At 42.8% G+C, this 17,484-nt stretch overlaps 1 protein-coding gene across 3 annotated transcripts in view; it reads right to left on the reverse strand.

Moving 5' to 3' along the window:
• Positions 1-16,119, reverse strand: part of Pik3r1 (phosphoinositide-3-kinase regulatory subunit 1) — a 79,330-nt gene extending 63,211 nt beyond the window's left edge. The window contains exons 1-3 of one of the 3 annotated variants that reach the window (XM_074077358.1): positions 15,980-16,118; positions 8,267-8,308; positions 6,054-6,758 (exon numbers count right to left, since the gene is read on the reverse strand). In XM_074077358.1, the coding sequence (XP_073933459.1) occupies positions 6,054-6,387 (334 nt within the window). In that variant the 5' untranslated portion in view covers positions 6,388-6,758; positions 8,267-8,308; positions 15,980-16,118. Of the gene's footprint in view, positions 1-6,053; positions 6,759-8,266; positions 8,309-15,214; positions 15,450-15,979 lie in introns of those variants that run through there. The other 2 variants (XM_074077357.1, XM_074077359.1) reach the window with 2 other exon arrangements.
• Positions 16,120-17,484: the final 1,365 nt, after the last annotated feature.

Consider the following 17,484-nt stretch of genomic DNA (forward strand, 5'->3'; position numbering starts at 1 on the left):
TTAGCCAGAGTCTACGGATATGGGCATTGAACCTTTTACCAATTTTGGAAAAAAAACAAAGTGTATAACGCAAGAAGTCTTAACAAAAGCATAGTAGTACTACTTATTTGGGGAGATATGTTCTAAGACAGATGCAACTGGATCCTATATATCCTACTTTCCTCCTATACACACATACCTATGATTAGAGTTTAATTTAGAAATTGGCACAGTAAGAGATTAACAACAATAATTAATAACAAAATAGAATAATTAAGCCAGGTGTGGTGGCTCAAGCCTGTAATCCTAGCTACTTAGAAGGCAAAGATCAAGAGGATCATGGTTCTAGGTCAGTATGGGCAAAAAAATTCACAAGAGCCACATCTCAACCAATGACTGGGTGTGGTAGATGTGCCTGTCCCCAGCTATGTAAGGAGGCATAAATAGGAGTGCTGTGGTCCAGGCTGAACCAGGCATAAAGCAAGACCCTACCTCAAAAATAATGAACACAAAAAGGGCTAGTGACATGGCTAGTAAAATGTAAAGTGTCTGTCTAGCAAGCACAGGGCCCTGGGTTCAACCCTCAGTACAGAAAAAAATAAAGAAAAAATACTGTAATAAAACATGTCACTATGGATTCTTTCCCAAATTATCTAACTGTAGTATTCTTGGACTCTGACCTCAGGTGACTGAAACCATACTAAGTAAAGTAAGAAAATGTAACTTGCCCACCTCAGCCCTGGGACTGAAGGGACAGGTGGTGAACATGGCAGAAAGATTCTCCTCAAGTAACATCAGGCTGAATATAACAGCCACCACAGCTCTGGGAAATGAAATCAGGTCCTTCCCTTTGAATACTGGCCTGGAGAAGGAGGGGTGCCTACCTCCCCTCTCCGGGAAATACCCACGGCAGCCCTGACTCATTGGCCCTCAAGGTGCTGTCTGCCAACTCCTAACTGGTCAAGTCAGCTGAGGGACAGACCTTCCTGCTAAAAGGCAGTGAAGGTGTAAGTCTTTCCTCTTCTTGCCAACATCCTTTTCTAATAACTGCGGACACGCACATTATTAGTTAGGGTTCCTTTCCTTCCCTGTATTCATTTCTGGAGAAACCAAAAACAGTATTATAAGTTAACAGGAAAAATGTTAACTTATCAAAAATTTAGTAACAAGAACATAAACATTGGTTGCCATGAAAGACAGAACCGCATTACACTATGTAACTTAAAATATGGGCAATACATCTGCAATCGTAGAAGTGGTTGGGCTTATTCGATTGCATCCAAAATAATGATCAGTTTCATTTTTTCCAGACTTACTCTTTTAACCTATTATATTGATGATCTTCAGGAATACATTTCATTTCCTACTAAAACACAGAGACCAAACACACTTTCACTTCTAAGGTTTTTTTTTTTTTTTAAAGCTCTATAGTGTTTGATAAATTTTTCTGGACTTTTCTGGTTGGACAGCAGTTGCAGAAGGGCTCCAAGGCCCTACCTTTAACAATCCTACAACCGGCCCTGATTTCTCTCACGCTGGTGAGTGAATGCAAAACAGGCAGACAACACTAAAAATCAGGTGTTCAGCAAGGTAATCCTCCAAATTCATTCATGGCAAAACCTCACTTTAGTAGGAGGAAGGTGGAGAAAGTCACAAGAAGGCATATTCTAAACCAAAACAGAATTCAAATTTGTGAAGCAAGGCAAATTACTTCCATGGGCACTATTTTGGTTGTCTCAAGGAGAAACTCCTATGTTATAGTTATGGTGCTCAGCTAAGGTGTGTAACTTGGGATTGGGTTGCTATTTTCTGTGACCTCTGTATGGTGTAGTCAATTTATGTGATTTATTACAGCCTTGTTTTCAAGATAAAAAATGACAACCATGCAGTGACACTCAAATGCTGAGTGTGAAAAATGTAAAAATAACATGCCTATGAAAACAAACACCAATTGCAGGCTATTTTCTTTTTCTGTTTAGTCGGGAGTTTGATCAAAATTTAAAATAGGTTAAACTAAATCTATGCTTTTTGCTTTATACATGAAACAAGCTGGGACCCACTGCCAAACGCCTGCAGTGACAACTGGGGGAAGCTCATGGATAGAGTGGGTTTGAACTCAGGCTCAAGAGTGATTTCTTGGCAGTTGACCTCTCAAGGCAGCAGATTTCAATGCTCTGCACAAACTCACTTGGTCCAGAATCTCATCAGACTCAATATTCTGCATTAGCAGAATATTAAAAGATCTCAAAGTATGTGTTACAACTGCTGTCTCAAGAAATAACCCCATCAGACAGTTTACTTATAAGAGGAACATATTTTTATCCCCTTATCCCTAAGTCTTCATTTCAAATTGGTTCATTTCCTTGTGTACAGAGGAAATATAGGACCCCAGCAAAATAGGGTTCTGTGTAAGGGAGTAGAAAAGCTAAGGCAGGAAGAGCCCGAGGACAGCCTTCCATACCACGCCTCTCCTGAGAGCCCTATACCCTTCACAACCTTCACCTAACAAAACAGGGAAGAGGTTCTCTACAAAGAAGGTCAAATGGGGCTTCACTCAGATGTAGGAAAATGAAATAACATGTGATACTAATATTGTCAATTTTAGTCCCCAAGCAAAAGGAAGGAAAAAAGTAGTAAGGAGATAGGGTACAGATTTTGTGCTCTGGGACACTGGCTGATCATGACACACCTTCTACTCACTATCCACTTCAACCACTTTTCCACCAGAACTACCTGTTCCAAGCATTAGGGCAGAAGGTAAGAGTTCTAAGGCAGGCACTGGCTAAGGCTAAAGCTGTAGGTTACCTCAGATATGAATGATGTAACTGATGCCCATAAAGGGCTGGGCATTAAGCCTTGACACCTGCATGTGACATACAGAGCATGTGGTTAATTACAAAAGATGTGACACACATCAGATTTGGAGGGTGAGCTGCAGCACAGACAGGCCTTCACTCAGTTGCTGGGACCCTATTGCACTGTTCTAGGTACTTGGGATAACAAGGGTCCACAAAGACCCCTGCCCTCGTGGAGTTCATGACCCAACAGAAGGACTAGATAATAAACAGTAAATGCTGTTCAGTTATACAGTAGCTTGGTTAGTAAATGCTTTGCAAAAGCAGAGAAGCAGGTTGCAGCAAGAAACATGGTGAACAGAGACAGCTTCTGTAACAAAGACCTGAGCACAGAGGTGAGAGTGAGTCATTTAAGTGGACATTTGGGGAAGAAAGAGCCACCAATCAGAGGGGACAAAACAGCCATGAGGTCAGTCTCTTGTTTATTGAATGAAATGAAGCCCACCCCCTCCCCCAAATCCAAGATTAATCAACAAACTGCAAAAAAATATTGGTAGGAGACATTTTTTCTGAGAGGAGCCATTTATCAGATGTTCAATAAGGTTTTGACCACCTTCCCACCCCCAAAGTTAAACTTCACAGCTTTACTTCCAGGAACATGAATTATAAAAGTAAAGTAGAAAAGTGGATTTTATTAGAGGGAGGAACCCCCTCAATAGAGTCTACTTTAGGCTAATGCTTAATAACAACTTTCTTTTAAAAATAAGGTAGCCAATGACATGCATTTGGTACTTCATGGAGGCTGAGGTGGGAGTACTGCTCAACAGGATCTTGATACCTATCAGCCTGGGGAACACAGCAAGACCAATAACCAGAGACTCACAACTAGCATACAGTCTGGTCTAACCCCTGTCTACCCATTAACAGAGCACACCAGTGGTCCGCAAGAGAAAGGCACAAATGCACGTTTTTTAGACCTTGGGGGTTAATGTAAATGAAATGACAGCCAGACTTGGAAAACAGGCTGAGCCAGGTTGGGGGAGTAAAAAGACAAAAAGAGGGAGGGAGGGAGGAAGTGAGAGTGAGAGAGAGAGAGAGAGAGAGAGAGAAATGAACTAAAGAATTTAATTACAGTAAGAAGAGAAAATAATTATCCTTTCTTGCCATGACACAATTTTTTACTGCAAAAGCTTTTCAAATAAATGTGCAGTAAGGTAAAAGAAACCCAAGGCCTTCCTGGTTCCAACACTTAAAATTTGTCCTTACAACTACTATCTAATCAATTTAACATGCAACTTGTGGGAACTTCATAGAAGTCGTATCTAAATGGAGATATGAGACTATGCTTCCAGAAAACCTAATGTGCAGTATAATGCTCTCCATGTAATCCCTCTACACTGCCTTTCCAACCTTTCAGTTATTCCTTATTTCTCTAATACTTTCATGTACATTACCATGGGTTTCTTTCTTAGATTCTGCTACATATTTTTTCATTTTGCTCTATCTTTCCACGTATTAAAAAGAAAAAAAAACCTGTTGTCACATTACATAAGAAAGCATTATAAAATAGTTCTTCACCTAATAAGAGGAAACCATTTTTCCTACAAAGTCTTACTCTTCTGAGTATTATAACCAAATAATCTTATATCCAATAGCAGTTATCAAATTAATTTTGTTTGGCAACTATTTTTACAAAATCTTTTTGTCACTAACCCTGACAAGGTACCCTTATAGGACCTTATAAATCATCTTCTCTAACTCAAATGACATTTTTCAGATTCTGCAACCCTTTGTACATTGCAGCAAATTAAGCCTTTTTTTTCTTTTTGAATACGTCATTTTTTTTTCTTTTTGAATAAGCTTAAGGAAATGTTTCTCAATTTAAAAAAAATAAAAAAGATAAATTAAAAACATGTCATGTGGTGAAGAAAAGCAATTATGTTTTTATTTTCAATCTGCTAAGTGAAGCCGTGCAAGAAATGTAATAGTTTACAAAATTACTTATGTAGGTGCACATTCAAGGCTTTTTCGTTTACCTATAAAAAATGAGCTTTTGCTTTTTAACTATATAATAAAAGATATTACTTGAGTATTATTATATTATCATTTATAAAGCAACTTTTGGGTCCAACAAGAGAGAAAAGATCTTTCCTTCAGATATATCCTTAGAAAATTCCTTGACTTTCACATGATGCTTTCAATCCTATCACCCAATGCTAAAAGCAGCTCTTTCCCTTATATTCTGCTTCTTTATTCTTATTATATCATTCACGTGTAGCAGAATAAGCCAATACTAAAGAAAGCACACCATAGCACTGTGAGAATTCCTTCCAGAAGCTGTGATGCGATAATCAGGTCTACTCAATATGTAACCACTGCTAGTTCATTTCACCTGCTTTAAATGTACCTTCCAATTCTTCCCAAGTCTCTGAGGAGGGTTGAGAAGGGGGGAAGACTACAAAAGAAAAGATTTATCCTTGAGATCTACTAGTGAGAAAACCAGTATCTGACAAAGCTGTTACCAGCAAAACTGAGCAGAAGGTTTGTCTCAGTGAGAAACTGAAGAGATGAAAATCCTTAAACAAGCAGCTGTGCACCAAGCTCAAGTGTGGACCATCTCCAATAAACAGCAAGTGGGTTTTAAATGGAGGTGGTTTCCATTTAAGAAAAGGATCCAGTGAGCTTTATTTTCCTTTCATGAGGGCCAAGCAGACTCTAGGCATTAATGCTGCAATGACACTGCTCACTAAGGAGGAGAAACTCTCTTACTTTTATACTAACTCCAAGATTGGGTTTTAGCTTAAGCCAGTGCTTCTGGAGAGGAAACCAAGAGGAAGATACCACATTAGAAAAACAATGGTTTCTTCTCTTGTGGTCATTTTAGTACTCACTATATTTTTCCATGCAGGTCATATTAACATTAAATATGCTTATGTTAGATTCTACTTTCCCAAGTGATTACTTAACTTTAGAATACCAGTTGCAGGAGTAAGAATACTATAGTTGTTTCATTGACAACTATAATAATAGTATGTAAAAATATTCACTAAACAGGTTCTCAGATACCATCTTCCTACTTTTATAACAACTTCCAATCATACAAAACCAAACTTTTAACCAGGTAATGATTGACAAGCTTTTTTGCACAATATTACCAATGCAGATAAAGTTGCCAAGATGCAACTTTTTGCCCAGAGCATAACAGCCCAGCCCAAACCTAAGACTTTACCAAAAAAAAAAAAAAAAAAAGTCACTGAATAATCATTCATCAATGCTGACCTTGTTGCTCAGTGTCTGCTTCAGTTTTCGAAGAACCTGGTGCAACAGGAAGGGGTCGAGGTGGCCGGGGCTTTGGAGTGGGAGGTGAGATTTTTTTCCTTCCAATATATTCAACATAAGTTCCTGGGAAGTCCCCCCTCTCCCCAGTGGTTTCATTATAGCCATTTAACCAACCAATTTCTTCAGGCCGGGCTTCCTGTCCATCACTGAATCCAAGGGCTACCAAGGACCCTTTATTCACAGTCAGTATGTCACCTAGGTGCAGGTCAATGTCTTCTTCTCTCTCCTTCTTATAGTCATACAGGGCTCTGTACTGGTACCCCTCGGCACTCATGTTTGCAGTCTGTTACCATGCAACAGATGAGGCTGGTTGTATACTGTAGTCTAATTTCAGGTTTTGATAGAAAGAGAATTCAGAGAGTGTGTTAAAATTCCTAATAGGTGTCCAGTAGAGGACAAAGGACCACTCTTCAAAGATTTAAGAGATGGCCATTCAGCTGTCCATCTGTCCTCCATCAATGGTGTGACTGAAGACACAGTTCAACTTCCTCAGCACCACAGTCCTTCCTGGTGTACTTTTCAGTAACTTGTCAACACACTGACTCCAGGCTGACTCTCACGGCGAGGCCCAATCCTCTCTGACACTCTTGTCACACTGTCCATCTGTCATCTGATTTCACCACCACACTCCACACGCAGCTTCACCTAGCAAAGGAAAAATAAGACTTGTGAATGATCACATGTCACCATCTGAATGAATTTAATTTCTACTTCCATTCAACAAATACTTATTCAGTATGGCAGACATACACAGGCCAGTGTGCTACTGCTTGACACCGTATACACAACAAAGATTAGTAAGACAGTCCCTGCCTTCTAAGAACACTGGGTGGGGACAAGAGGAGGCATGTTGGTATATGGCAATGTCCCAGAGATAAGACTGGTACACAAGGAACCAAAACATTAGGTAAATGCTCTAACAGAGGTAGCCACTAAATGCCATGAGGTTCAAGTGAGGGAGAGACCACATCTAATTGCAGAACTCTATACACAGAAACCGAATGTGTGACATGATTGTAAGTACAGAAGTGACTAAGCAAATGTTACATTTGGGGAAGAGCTGGAGCAAGCCATCCAATCCATCTGAAGCCAAAGAGGGTGAATTCCACTTAGACAGGTAGAGGGCGTCTGACATTGTGTAAGCCCATGTTGAGTCTGTAAGTAATGCAGTCCACAGCAAGGTGCACTGAACGGACATGGAGACAAGGGAGCCATCAAGAGGAAAGCTGCACTTGAGGGATCCCAATCTAATATAACCATGTATACGTATACTATAGGAGGAACTGGCATGGGGACCAATTGCTAAAGTTTAAGGAATCCCACTGAGGAGGGAAAGTCAAGGTTTAGAGACAATGCAATGTCCCATAAACAAGGTTAATGGAATCAGGTAAGAAGAGGTAATCCCTACAGCTAAGCTGTTTAGGAGCTTCCCGCACAGGGGAAACTGAGTCCAGCTAACATGTTTGAGGCTCTGATCACTGTACAGTCGTCCTTGACTTTTTGAGAACGCAGATTCCAGGCCAGTAGGAAGGATAGCAACTAGATTTTAAGGAGGTAAGAAATCAGAGAAGTAGCAATAGCTGCTGACTAGCACTCTAAAGATGGTTTAGTGGAGGAGAAAATGGGCATTTTTTTGGTTTGTTTGCTATTTTGAAGTATAAAGGAGGCAGAGTAACTAGTAAGTCAAAAACCTGTAAGGTAGAGTCACAGAAGTTGGAGTGGATGGCAGACAGGACAGCACACTCACACACACTTAGCACTGCATTCACTGCTCACTGTTGTCTTTATTATAAAGAGTAATAAAAGCAACCTAAAGGCTCCAGATCCACTGGCTGCACAACAAAGCAATGAAAACAGCCACACAATTTCAGGGTTCAGTAACAAAGAAGAGCTTTTATAAGTTTTGAAGAGTGAAACACTTTAGAAGTTTAATATTATAGGCACTCTTCAATGTAGGCATCTTAAGAAGCAAATCTAATCATAGATTGTTATTTGGCATTCAGAAGTGTGAAGTATTCAACTTTACATGGCTAAAGCCTCTTAGCTGTAATACAATAACACTCTTAGGAGAGTTGCATATTAAAGGGAACAAAAACAAACACTGGAAATTTTTGTGTAGCAAGAATATTAATTTTGGATAGTACTCTACTTGCATTTCAGTCATCAGAGAAAAAAATCCATGCAACCAGCAGAGCCTATGGAAAAAAAAAAAAAGCTATATTAAGTTTGAAGAAAGCCTCTTCTTTTGAAAGATCCAGAGTCAAATTAAATATTCATTGCACAAATTCACACAAAAATGTAGAACTAGCAAATCTCATTTTTAGTACTAATGTACTCTGTACAAAGGAGACACAGAAGTCTAAAGAACATGAAAATTTACATATCCCTAAATGCTTGGAAACCAGGCAATACGCCTAAGAATAATTTAATTCCTTTAAATCTGCTTTGAAATTTTTTGTTAGTTTTTCTTGGCAATATATGTCTTTTTTTGGTGGGGAGGAAGGCTTAGGCTGGATAGATTTTTTTTATACCAGCTGCTGCTTAGCACTTCCTCAATTTCAACCACCCAGTGGACCTGTTTGGTGGGATTCTTAACAGAAATTAAATGATCCCCATCCTCCAGCCCCCCGGAAACATCTAGCAAGCACACCATGTAGCTGTGACACTGAGGTCAGAAAAAGTTCCAGGTCTTTTAAGATTTTATAAACCTGAGAAATGCCTGCATCTGCCTGAGGCTGAACCTGTGCAAAGGGCAGAACTTGAGGAGTGATGACTGCAGAGGCTCAACTCTATAGAAGCACAGCTCACCATACACACACTTTTTTTTTTTTTTTACATACTTTCTGTGTTTTTAAAAAAACAAAACCCTATGCAGAACCCTGGGTCCTAGTCTAGTAAAGGAACCCAGATCTTCTATGATTTAGGGCTTGCAGGTAGAGCACACCATTTCGGTCTTCTGAGATGTCACAGCCACGGGCAAGAAGAATGATGCAAATAAGACAGGTTAAACAGCTAAGGTCAGCCATGATTTATTGTCAGTTAAGAGTTTGAGAGCAATATCGTAAAAGAAGAGAGAGGACAGACAAGTCATTTATTTAGGTGGGGTTTTGATTACATGGTGGTGAAGTTCAGAGAGACCTTTACTGGGCAGAGGAGGCAGGTACCTCTACCTGACTGCACCCTGGACACTTTCTCCTGACTGCCATTCCCATTGGAGTGAGTCATAATGGCATGATCTTCATCTGTTAATACTTACTGGGAATTATGTGTACATTAACCCATTTGATCCTCAAGATAACCATATGAGGTAGATACTATCAATATTCTTACTTTACATATGAAGAAACTGAGGAAAGAAAGTTTAGTATCTTGGCCAGGACTACACTCCAGCATTAAGAGGTGAAACCTAAATTCAGATCCAGGCAGCCTGGCTCCACCAGAACCTACTCCCCAATTCAACTTGCATGGATGCCCAGAGTCAGCGCAGGTATGTCAGTGGTGTCAACAATGCAGAGGCCTGCCTGTCTACGCTGGTACCTCAGAGTAACCTTGAAGGCTCTCAAAGGAGCCTTGTTGATAGTGGCTGGCTCCCTCACATACCTGCACAAAAAGAAGCCATTATAACTCGGCAGCAGTCCCATCAAGTCCAAGACACAGCATCTCAGCCATGCAAATTTTCTTCCAGAGACTTCATTAAAATGCATCCTAGCCTAAGAAGTCCATAAACCAGTGAATAAAAGAATACTGGGCACACCATTTCTGGAAGGCTGCCCACTTCTGGAATCCTGCCCATTTCTGTTCTACGAGCCTAACTTCTGCCACCACCTGTATCCCTTTTGGCATCCCTGCCCTCTGTCACTACCCTGGGTCCCTCACTGCACAATTTTTAACAACTCATCTCCCTAGGGGAATATGTGAAGCATCATCCAGAATCATGAGGACTGTCAAATCTAGAGGACTGGCCAATTTGTTTCCCTTCCCAAACTTTTCCCCCAGGACTGCAGAAAATTTAGCAGCCTGAGGCATCTGGCAGTATCTGTATCATACTCCAGAAATCAATTTGGGGCCCAAACTACCTAAATCAACAGAATACACCTTTCCCAAATTCACCAGATTATGCCTCTAATCTCTTTGTTATGTACACCTGCCCACTAAATCATTTCCACCCAGACCCAACATAATTATTCAGACGGTAAAGGTTTTTCTGTGAATAATATTCATCATTTACAACTTGTTACTTTAAATAACCGGGGCCGTTTTATGATATAAGCTCTGAGCTAAATGCATGCATAAGCTACTGTAACAAAACATTTAAAGGAATCCTATGAATAAGTAACAAATTAACTTATTTTATATAACATAATATGCAACCATCCAAAACTTCCTTAAAGGGAATCATTTTGCTCCAGTCTTTTAATCCTTTTATTGACTGCCTACAATCTTATTAGTTGGAAGTACACTTATTTTCTCTGTTAATATACTGTGCAAGCCTCATCCTGTTTCTCAAAATACAGTTGATTCTGATGCTTGACAAATATGAATTTACGACTGCTTAAAATATGCTTGCCTAAAATTAAATTTCCAGTTTAATCCTCTGACCTGTAGGCATAACAAAGAAACAAACAAAATTCCTTGAAAGACCCACTAAATTTGTTGACTTACCATCCCCCTTTTACAAACAGGGATTTGAAAAACTTGATGGAGCGGCAGGAATAAAGGATATTTTTAAATCACATTAAATAACAAGAATACATCCTAGTCATAGGATTCCATTCTGTGATGAAATTAACAGCCTAACACTGGGTGGCAGCACAAAATGGGTCTTCAATCAAGGCAAGGTTCCTGGGCTGGCAGTTGATAATATCCTATATTACCTCTCAATGTGCTAAGACAAACACCCCCACCTCAATTTGTACAGCCTTTAAAAAAAAATCATTTCTTGAATATCGTTTGACCTTTCAAATTTCTGAAACTCATCAAATCAAACTGAACCATGTTAAAATATCCTAGTACATATAATGAGTTACTGTACCTTCAATTTAAAATTCAGGGTGAATTTTATGGTATATGAATTTCACCTCAATGAAAGTGATGATGAAAATGATGGACTTAAACTTAAATCCAAAGTTACAGGCATCAATATCTCAATTCACTTCCAAACCAACCAGCTAACTAGAGTGTGCTGGCTGCTGTCACTCTCCAGGCTGGGCAGTGATGTGGGCAAGCAGGGTGTAGAGGCTGCAGTTCTTGCTGACATGCCCTTTAGGGGCAGAGAGCACACACCCAGGTAACACACTAAGACAGGGCTCTTTACAAAACAGGAACAGGGGAGGGTACCCCTGAGCACTGCAGGAATGGCAGAGGAGTGACTCCAGCCTGCTGAAGGCAGTCCTTAGGCACTTGGTGGTCATCACAGGGCGGAGGGGAGAAAGAGCAATAAACTTTCTAGACTGCAAGAAGAGGCCATCAGTCTGACTGGTCTGAGGTGACCATGGAAGGCAAGGACTGGAGAGGAAGGCCCAAAGTCCCTCTTGTGAAAAAAACAATGCTACTCCTTAAAATTCGTAGCAAGAAGGATGAAGGCTAAACTTCAGAAGAGAGGCAGCTGCTCCATCAGTGCCTAGATATGTAACCTTGAGCAAGTCACTTAAACCTCTTTGCGTCATAATTTTATCACCTGTGAGAAAGATGTAATAAGCAGACTATACCTCACACAGTCATATGAGATGGAAGGCAATTAACAAAGCATGCTTGACAGTAAGAGCTTAATGTAGTTAACACCAGCTCAGTGCTTACTGTGTGCCAGGCAGAGTTCTTAGTGCTTTACGTCAATCAACTCATTTGATCCTTACAGCTACCCAAAATACAATAAGCACCCCCATTTTGCAGATGAGAAAATGAAGTTAAATAACTTGCCTGAAATTACACAGTAAACTGCAGTTATGGCGTTATCATTGCTTCTATTAGTAATAATAGTACTACCAGCAATAGTTGCATTAAATGTCACTTACTGTCATTTACACAATTCAATTTAAAAACAGAAACAGCTATCTGCCAGGAATTGTCTTGCACTGCCTCTAACTGCATCAAGCAGTTCTAAATGAATCCTGAAGCTAGCTAAAATAAAACACTGCTCTAAATAGATAGACAGGCAGATAGATAAAGCCTGCATGTGGACTTTGCCCAACCAGTTCTCTCCTACCTGAGGTTGAGCATGGCTCTCTGAAGGTCAAGGCTAAGGAGACCCGGGGAGGGGCTGTGTGTGTGTGTGTGTGTGTGTGTCTAGTTAAGGGACACTACTACTCTTCAACAGGATTTGGTGGCTACTCCCTGGGCTGTCCTCAAAAAAAACAAAAAATGAGCATAGTAATACAGTTTCCCAGGGAATGAAGGCAGCTATGCCCTATGGTATAGCTCCAATACTTGGGACAATGTATTTAGAGCATTTTGGGAAGGAGGCAAGGTGCAGCCAAGCGCCAGGCCCCTAGGCTTTACCAACTCACTACACTCACTGGTGCCACCTCCTCACACTTTGGCCAGGCTCAGGTGACTTCAATACTCTCTGGGGTGATCATTAACCTGAAAACTATTTTGACTACAGGTATCTGTGGGTACGCATTTCATTTACTTTAAGGAAAACAATGCTGGCAGAACAAAATCTCCAAAGATGTTTTTATAGTAGAGTCCCTTTGTTTTTTCCAGTAAAACCTGTACTACATTCATTCTACACTTTGACCAAAAAAAAAAACTAACAGAAGCCAAGCAGACAGGTTTTATAAGTAATTACATAGTCTATTTTTCAGTTCATTTGGCTTAGTGTACATGAAATGGCCTTTAATTGCCACTCTCTTAGGTAAGTAACTTCAATAAGAGCATTGGCAGAAACATGGCAAGTAATCAAGTTAGGGTGTAGATAGACACGGCTGGAAAAAATGCAATAAATAATATGAATACTTTCAAAATTGATTACAACCTACAACTTTAATAAAGACCGTGATATAATTTATATGATGCCTTCTAAAACAAAAGCTAAATCAATGATCTCTTGTACTGACAAGTAACTTTCTCATCTTCCACAGCTTCACTAAGATACTTCATTTTTTTGCCTTACTGGCAAAGCCCAGCCAAGGGGGCACCGGGGTTAGCCTGCCTAAAACATTATTAAAGTATCGATACTTCTGTACTTCTTATTCCTTCTGCACTACGGATGTCTCAGACATGAGAATTAAAAGTAAAAACTCAATGCAGACATTATCTCTGCTTGCTAGATTCTACTTGCCTATAAAGTCAATTTTTTACAGTGGGCTCTGGACTTGTTCACCATCTCTTTATTCAATAAAACACATTTTGCAAATTACAAAATGCAAACAGTAAAAGCTGAACTAGAATTGTTTGTTTAAATGACCGTGATGACAATCTTTCAAAGCGGATGGCTTTTTACAACACTGAACTACCTAGGGAGAAAAAAGGAAATTTCAAATAACATACCAACTTAAATATTACATATAGCATTCATGGAAAATTTTAGTTATTAAATGAATGGCCAACACTTTGAACAATACAAAGTTACCCCTTCAAAGATCAGCTTAGGCGTAATTGACAATTTTAGAAGACAAATGCTTACCACTATTACCACTGTCAAAAACAAAATTATATTATCAATACCTGTACCACTTGTTTCCCCAAAACAACTTCACACTTCAAGTGCATTAAGCTCAAGAAATAACAAAAGAAAACAATGTATTTAATCAAAGGGCAGTGAAATGCCTTTTTACATTGTCTATACAGCTTTACAGATATGAAAGGACACAGTGCTATCATCATTAAAAAAAAAAAAGATAAAACAGCAGATAACACTGTGTACACTGCAGAGTTCTGTTAAGCAACTGAGAACAGGTCCCAAATCAAGATGAAAGTTAAAAGCAAGCGTAGTAACTGTTGGAAAGCCAGTATCAGACAACTAACTTTCTTGCAATCATAAAAAGGTTCCTATGGACAGCAGTATGGCCCTCTACTACCTCTACCTGCACCAGGTATGGAAAAGTGAAGACCAGCAGTAACACACTACCCAGCACTTCAACAAAGTAGGAAGCCTCCCCCACTACTGGCCATTCCAATTTAAACCTTGACTCTGAACCACCAAACTTTACAGGAAAAAAAAAAAAAAAAGAAAAGAAAAATCACATTTTTTCCTTCAAACACTTCTCTCCCAAAGTTTAAGCAACTTTCGTAGCTAAAAGAGAAAGAAAAAAAAAATGCTTGCTTTTAAGTGGCTCATTTCAAGAAACAGTGAAATTGATCAACAAGGTATAGCTTGTAGGGTGCTTTTTTCCTTTTTCAATGATAAAAAATGCTTTGTGGTCCTCTCCTGTGCAGAAGTCACCAAATTCCTAATTATTTATACTTTGAAGATCTATTATTCTGATAGCCTGTGTCAGAAATGAACCTATCTGCCTATGCCAATCTTTCCTAGCTAATACCTAACCAACTTTAAGGTTGCCAAAACCTACCACAAGCTAATTAAATATTAAAATGTACTTCTACAGAAAGCCTAGGCCAGTAAGCTTTGTGAAAATCCCGCCTAACACCTAAAACTTGAAACTCATCACACTGAAATGACAATCTCTTGCTGCATTCAAAACCCGGAACTGCTTTATCCATTCCTATCTCGCAGTGTCTAACAAAGAGGAAAAGAACAGGGTGGGGGGGGGGCTCCTAAAGTCATGAAACCCCCAAATACAGAGTGAACTCACACCAGGACACCAACGGCGCCCCGTAGCTCCGCCAGGAATTAACAGTGGAAGTGAGACCTTTCCGGTATTAGCAGCAACGCGAAGCAGAATTCCCCCCGAATCCAGTGCCTATACACTCTGCATTCAACATGTACCAGCCATTCCGCTCACACCCTTGCACTATTATGCTCCAATTCTGATTACCAAGATACATTTGTGTACACGGGTGCCTAGCCAGAGCTCTTCTTGTTCTCTTTGTCTCGTGATCTGCGGGGCAGCTTCTGCCCTTGGGAAGGAAGTGAGTGTTAAGAGCTGTGGCTTCCAGACAATCCCCCCCTATATTTCAGCTCCGGTTTGCACGCTCGCTACCTCTGCCCGGCCGGCTCCATATTGCTGGGCAGGTCCTCCAGTTTCACCCCGCGATACAAAAGCTGGATTTCCGGGCGGTGCTGAGACCCCACTAAATATGCCTCCAGCAACCCGTGCAAGCCTGGCCGGCACCAGACGCCGAGTTAGGGCCCCAGCGACCAACCGCCCCAAGGCGCACTTCCCCCACCCCGGAAGAGGAGGGAGGCAAACTTCGGAGGGCGGGGGCTGGGGGCGAGCTCCCGGGACCCTCGCCGCCCCGCCCCCGGGAGAAAGGCTGGGGCAGCGACCCTGGCTGCAGCTGGAGGGCCGCGGGGGACCGGAGCGCTCCTTTCCGCTAACGCAAAGGCAGCGGTCAAGGCGCTCCCCTCCGGCGAAGGGCCCCAGGAAACTGCAGCAAGGCTACAGGGGGACCCTCGGAAGCGTGCGGTGACGGAGGAGGAGGGGAGCCCGAGATCGCTGGCAACTCCGGGAGCGAACGCGCCCAGCGGCGTGCAGAGCCAGCTCGAAGGAGAACCGGGGAACCGGGAGCCTGGCCGTGACCGCGAGCACGCAGGGCTCTGGCTACGAGCCGGGGAATGCTGCCTGGCGACCGGGGAGATGCTGGCGGTTTGGGGAACCCGCCACCAGCCCGCTTCTCCCCGGCTCGACTCTGCAGAAGGAGAAGCGGCTGCTGGTGACAGGAAGAGAGCGGCGGCAGCAGCGCACGCATGCACCGCCTCCCCCTCCCGAGCACACACACCCGGACCCGCCGCCGCCGCCGCCTACCTCCCCCGCCGGCCGGCTTCCTTCCTTTGCCCAGCCGGTGCTGCAGCGGCCTCCTGCGCTCACGGTTCCCACGTGCCTCCGATCCAGCTTCGACCCGCGGGCCGTTCGCAATCCCACCTCCACGTCTCCTAGCCGCTCGTCAGCCGCCCTCACCGAGGCTGCTGCTTCCTCCAACTCCGCTCCAGCTGCTCGCTACTCCTCTCCGTGCGCCCGCAGCTCCAGCGCGGACCCCGCCTCCAGCTCCTCCCCCGGTCCCGCCCCGGCTCCCCGCCCCCCGAGCCCGCACCAATCAGCCCCTGCGACCCCGCCCCTCTCCGCCCCTCTCCGCCCCTGGCGCGTCCTCCGTCTCTGCCAGTCGTCGCGCCGGCCTCTGCGCCCCGCGGCCGCCGGGGTGGGGGAGTGGAGCTCCGGCCCCGCCGACCTTTCCTGAAACCGCCCTCGCCTTCCGCCCCCAGCCGCGGGGATGCCCTGGGCGGCAGGATGGCGCGCTGCCTCCGCTGCGGAGCGCTCTAGCTCTGCGCGCCCGGGGCTGGCCCACTGCTGGGCGTCTCCCGGACCAAAGGCGGAGGAACGCGGGTAGGGCGAGGCTAAGTTCAGACCTCCCTGGAGGTTGGCTGTGTCCCTGAGTCGAGTGTCTTGCTACCAACTCCTGCCTCTTTCGAACCCCCAAGCCTCAGCCCAGTGGCGGGGGTGGGGAGGACGCGGGAGCTTACCAAAGCGGGGAGGCCCTGCAGTTCCTGGCCTCGCCTAAACAGCCTCCCCAGGGCCCGGAAAAACTAAGCCACCCGGCGGGTAGCTCCAGGGCGAAGGAGGGGTGAGAAGGTGACCCGGAGGGGCGAGTGCCCGCAGCACTTTGGGAGCCTGGCGGAACCTCAAGAAGGAAAGAGTTTTATGAGGAGGGCATATGCTGGCTGATCCCTAGCAAATGTAGGTCGGTCGCCAAGGCAAACCACCAGCCTCTGGATGCTGCTCAGATGAATTACATTGTTTCTTAACTGTGTTAGTTGTAAAATACAGATCCTTCAAGTAATAATCATTACTTCAGTTGCTCAAGAAAGAAGTTGATGTTGGTTCAAAACTTCTAATGATAAGATGGAATGCCAGCACCCTGTTTTGCTTGTTCCTATTAAGGAACAAGTTTCTTGAAAACTTCTCGCAGAATGCCATTTTTTTTTTTTTTTTGTGCAATGTAAAGACCTGCACCAGCCCACCCTGCTTGTCCTAACACCCCTTTTACAGCCCCTCCCCAATGTTCTTGCAAGAGTATTACTTTTTCTTTTAACCAAGCACTTAGATTTTGTTCAGCTTCGAATTTGGTGGTTTATTTCCGTGGGCGTTGGAAATAAAGGGATAAACGTTGAGATTCGGTGTCTAGCCTATGAAAATGCAATCACTTTTAAAGGTAACACATTCTAATGGAAAAGTCAGCCCTACTTTAACCTACTCAGGTTCTGGCGTCTCTGTTATTCCAACACGTCTCTTGAAGCCCAGATACAAAAGCAGCC

The sequence above is a fragment of the Castor canadensis genome, chromosome 6, assembly GCF_047511655.1.
Source record: "Castor canadensis chromosome 6, mCasCan1.hap1v2, whole genome shotgun sequence".
Classification (NCBI taxonomy): Eukaryota; Metazoa; Chordata; class Mammalia; order Rodentia; family Castoridae; genus Castor; species Castor canadensis.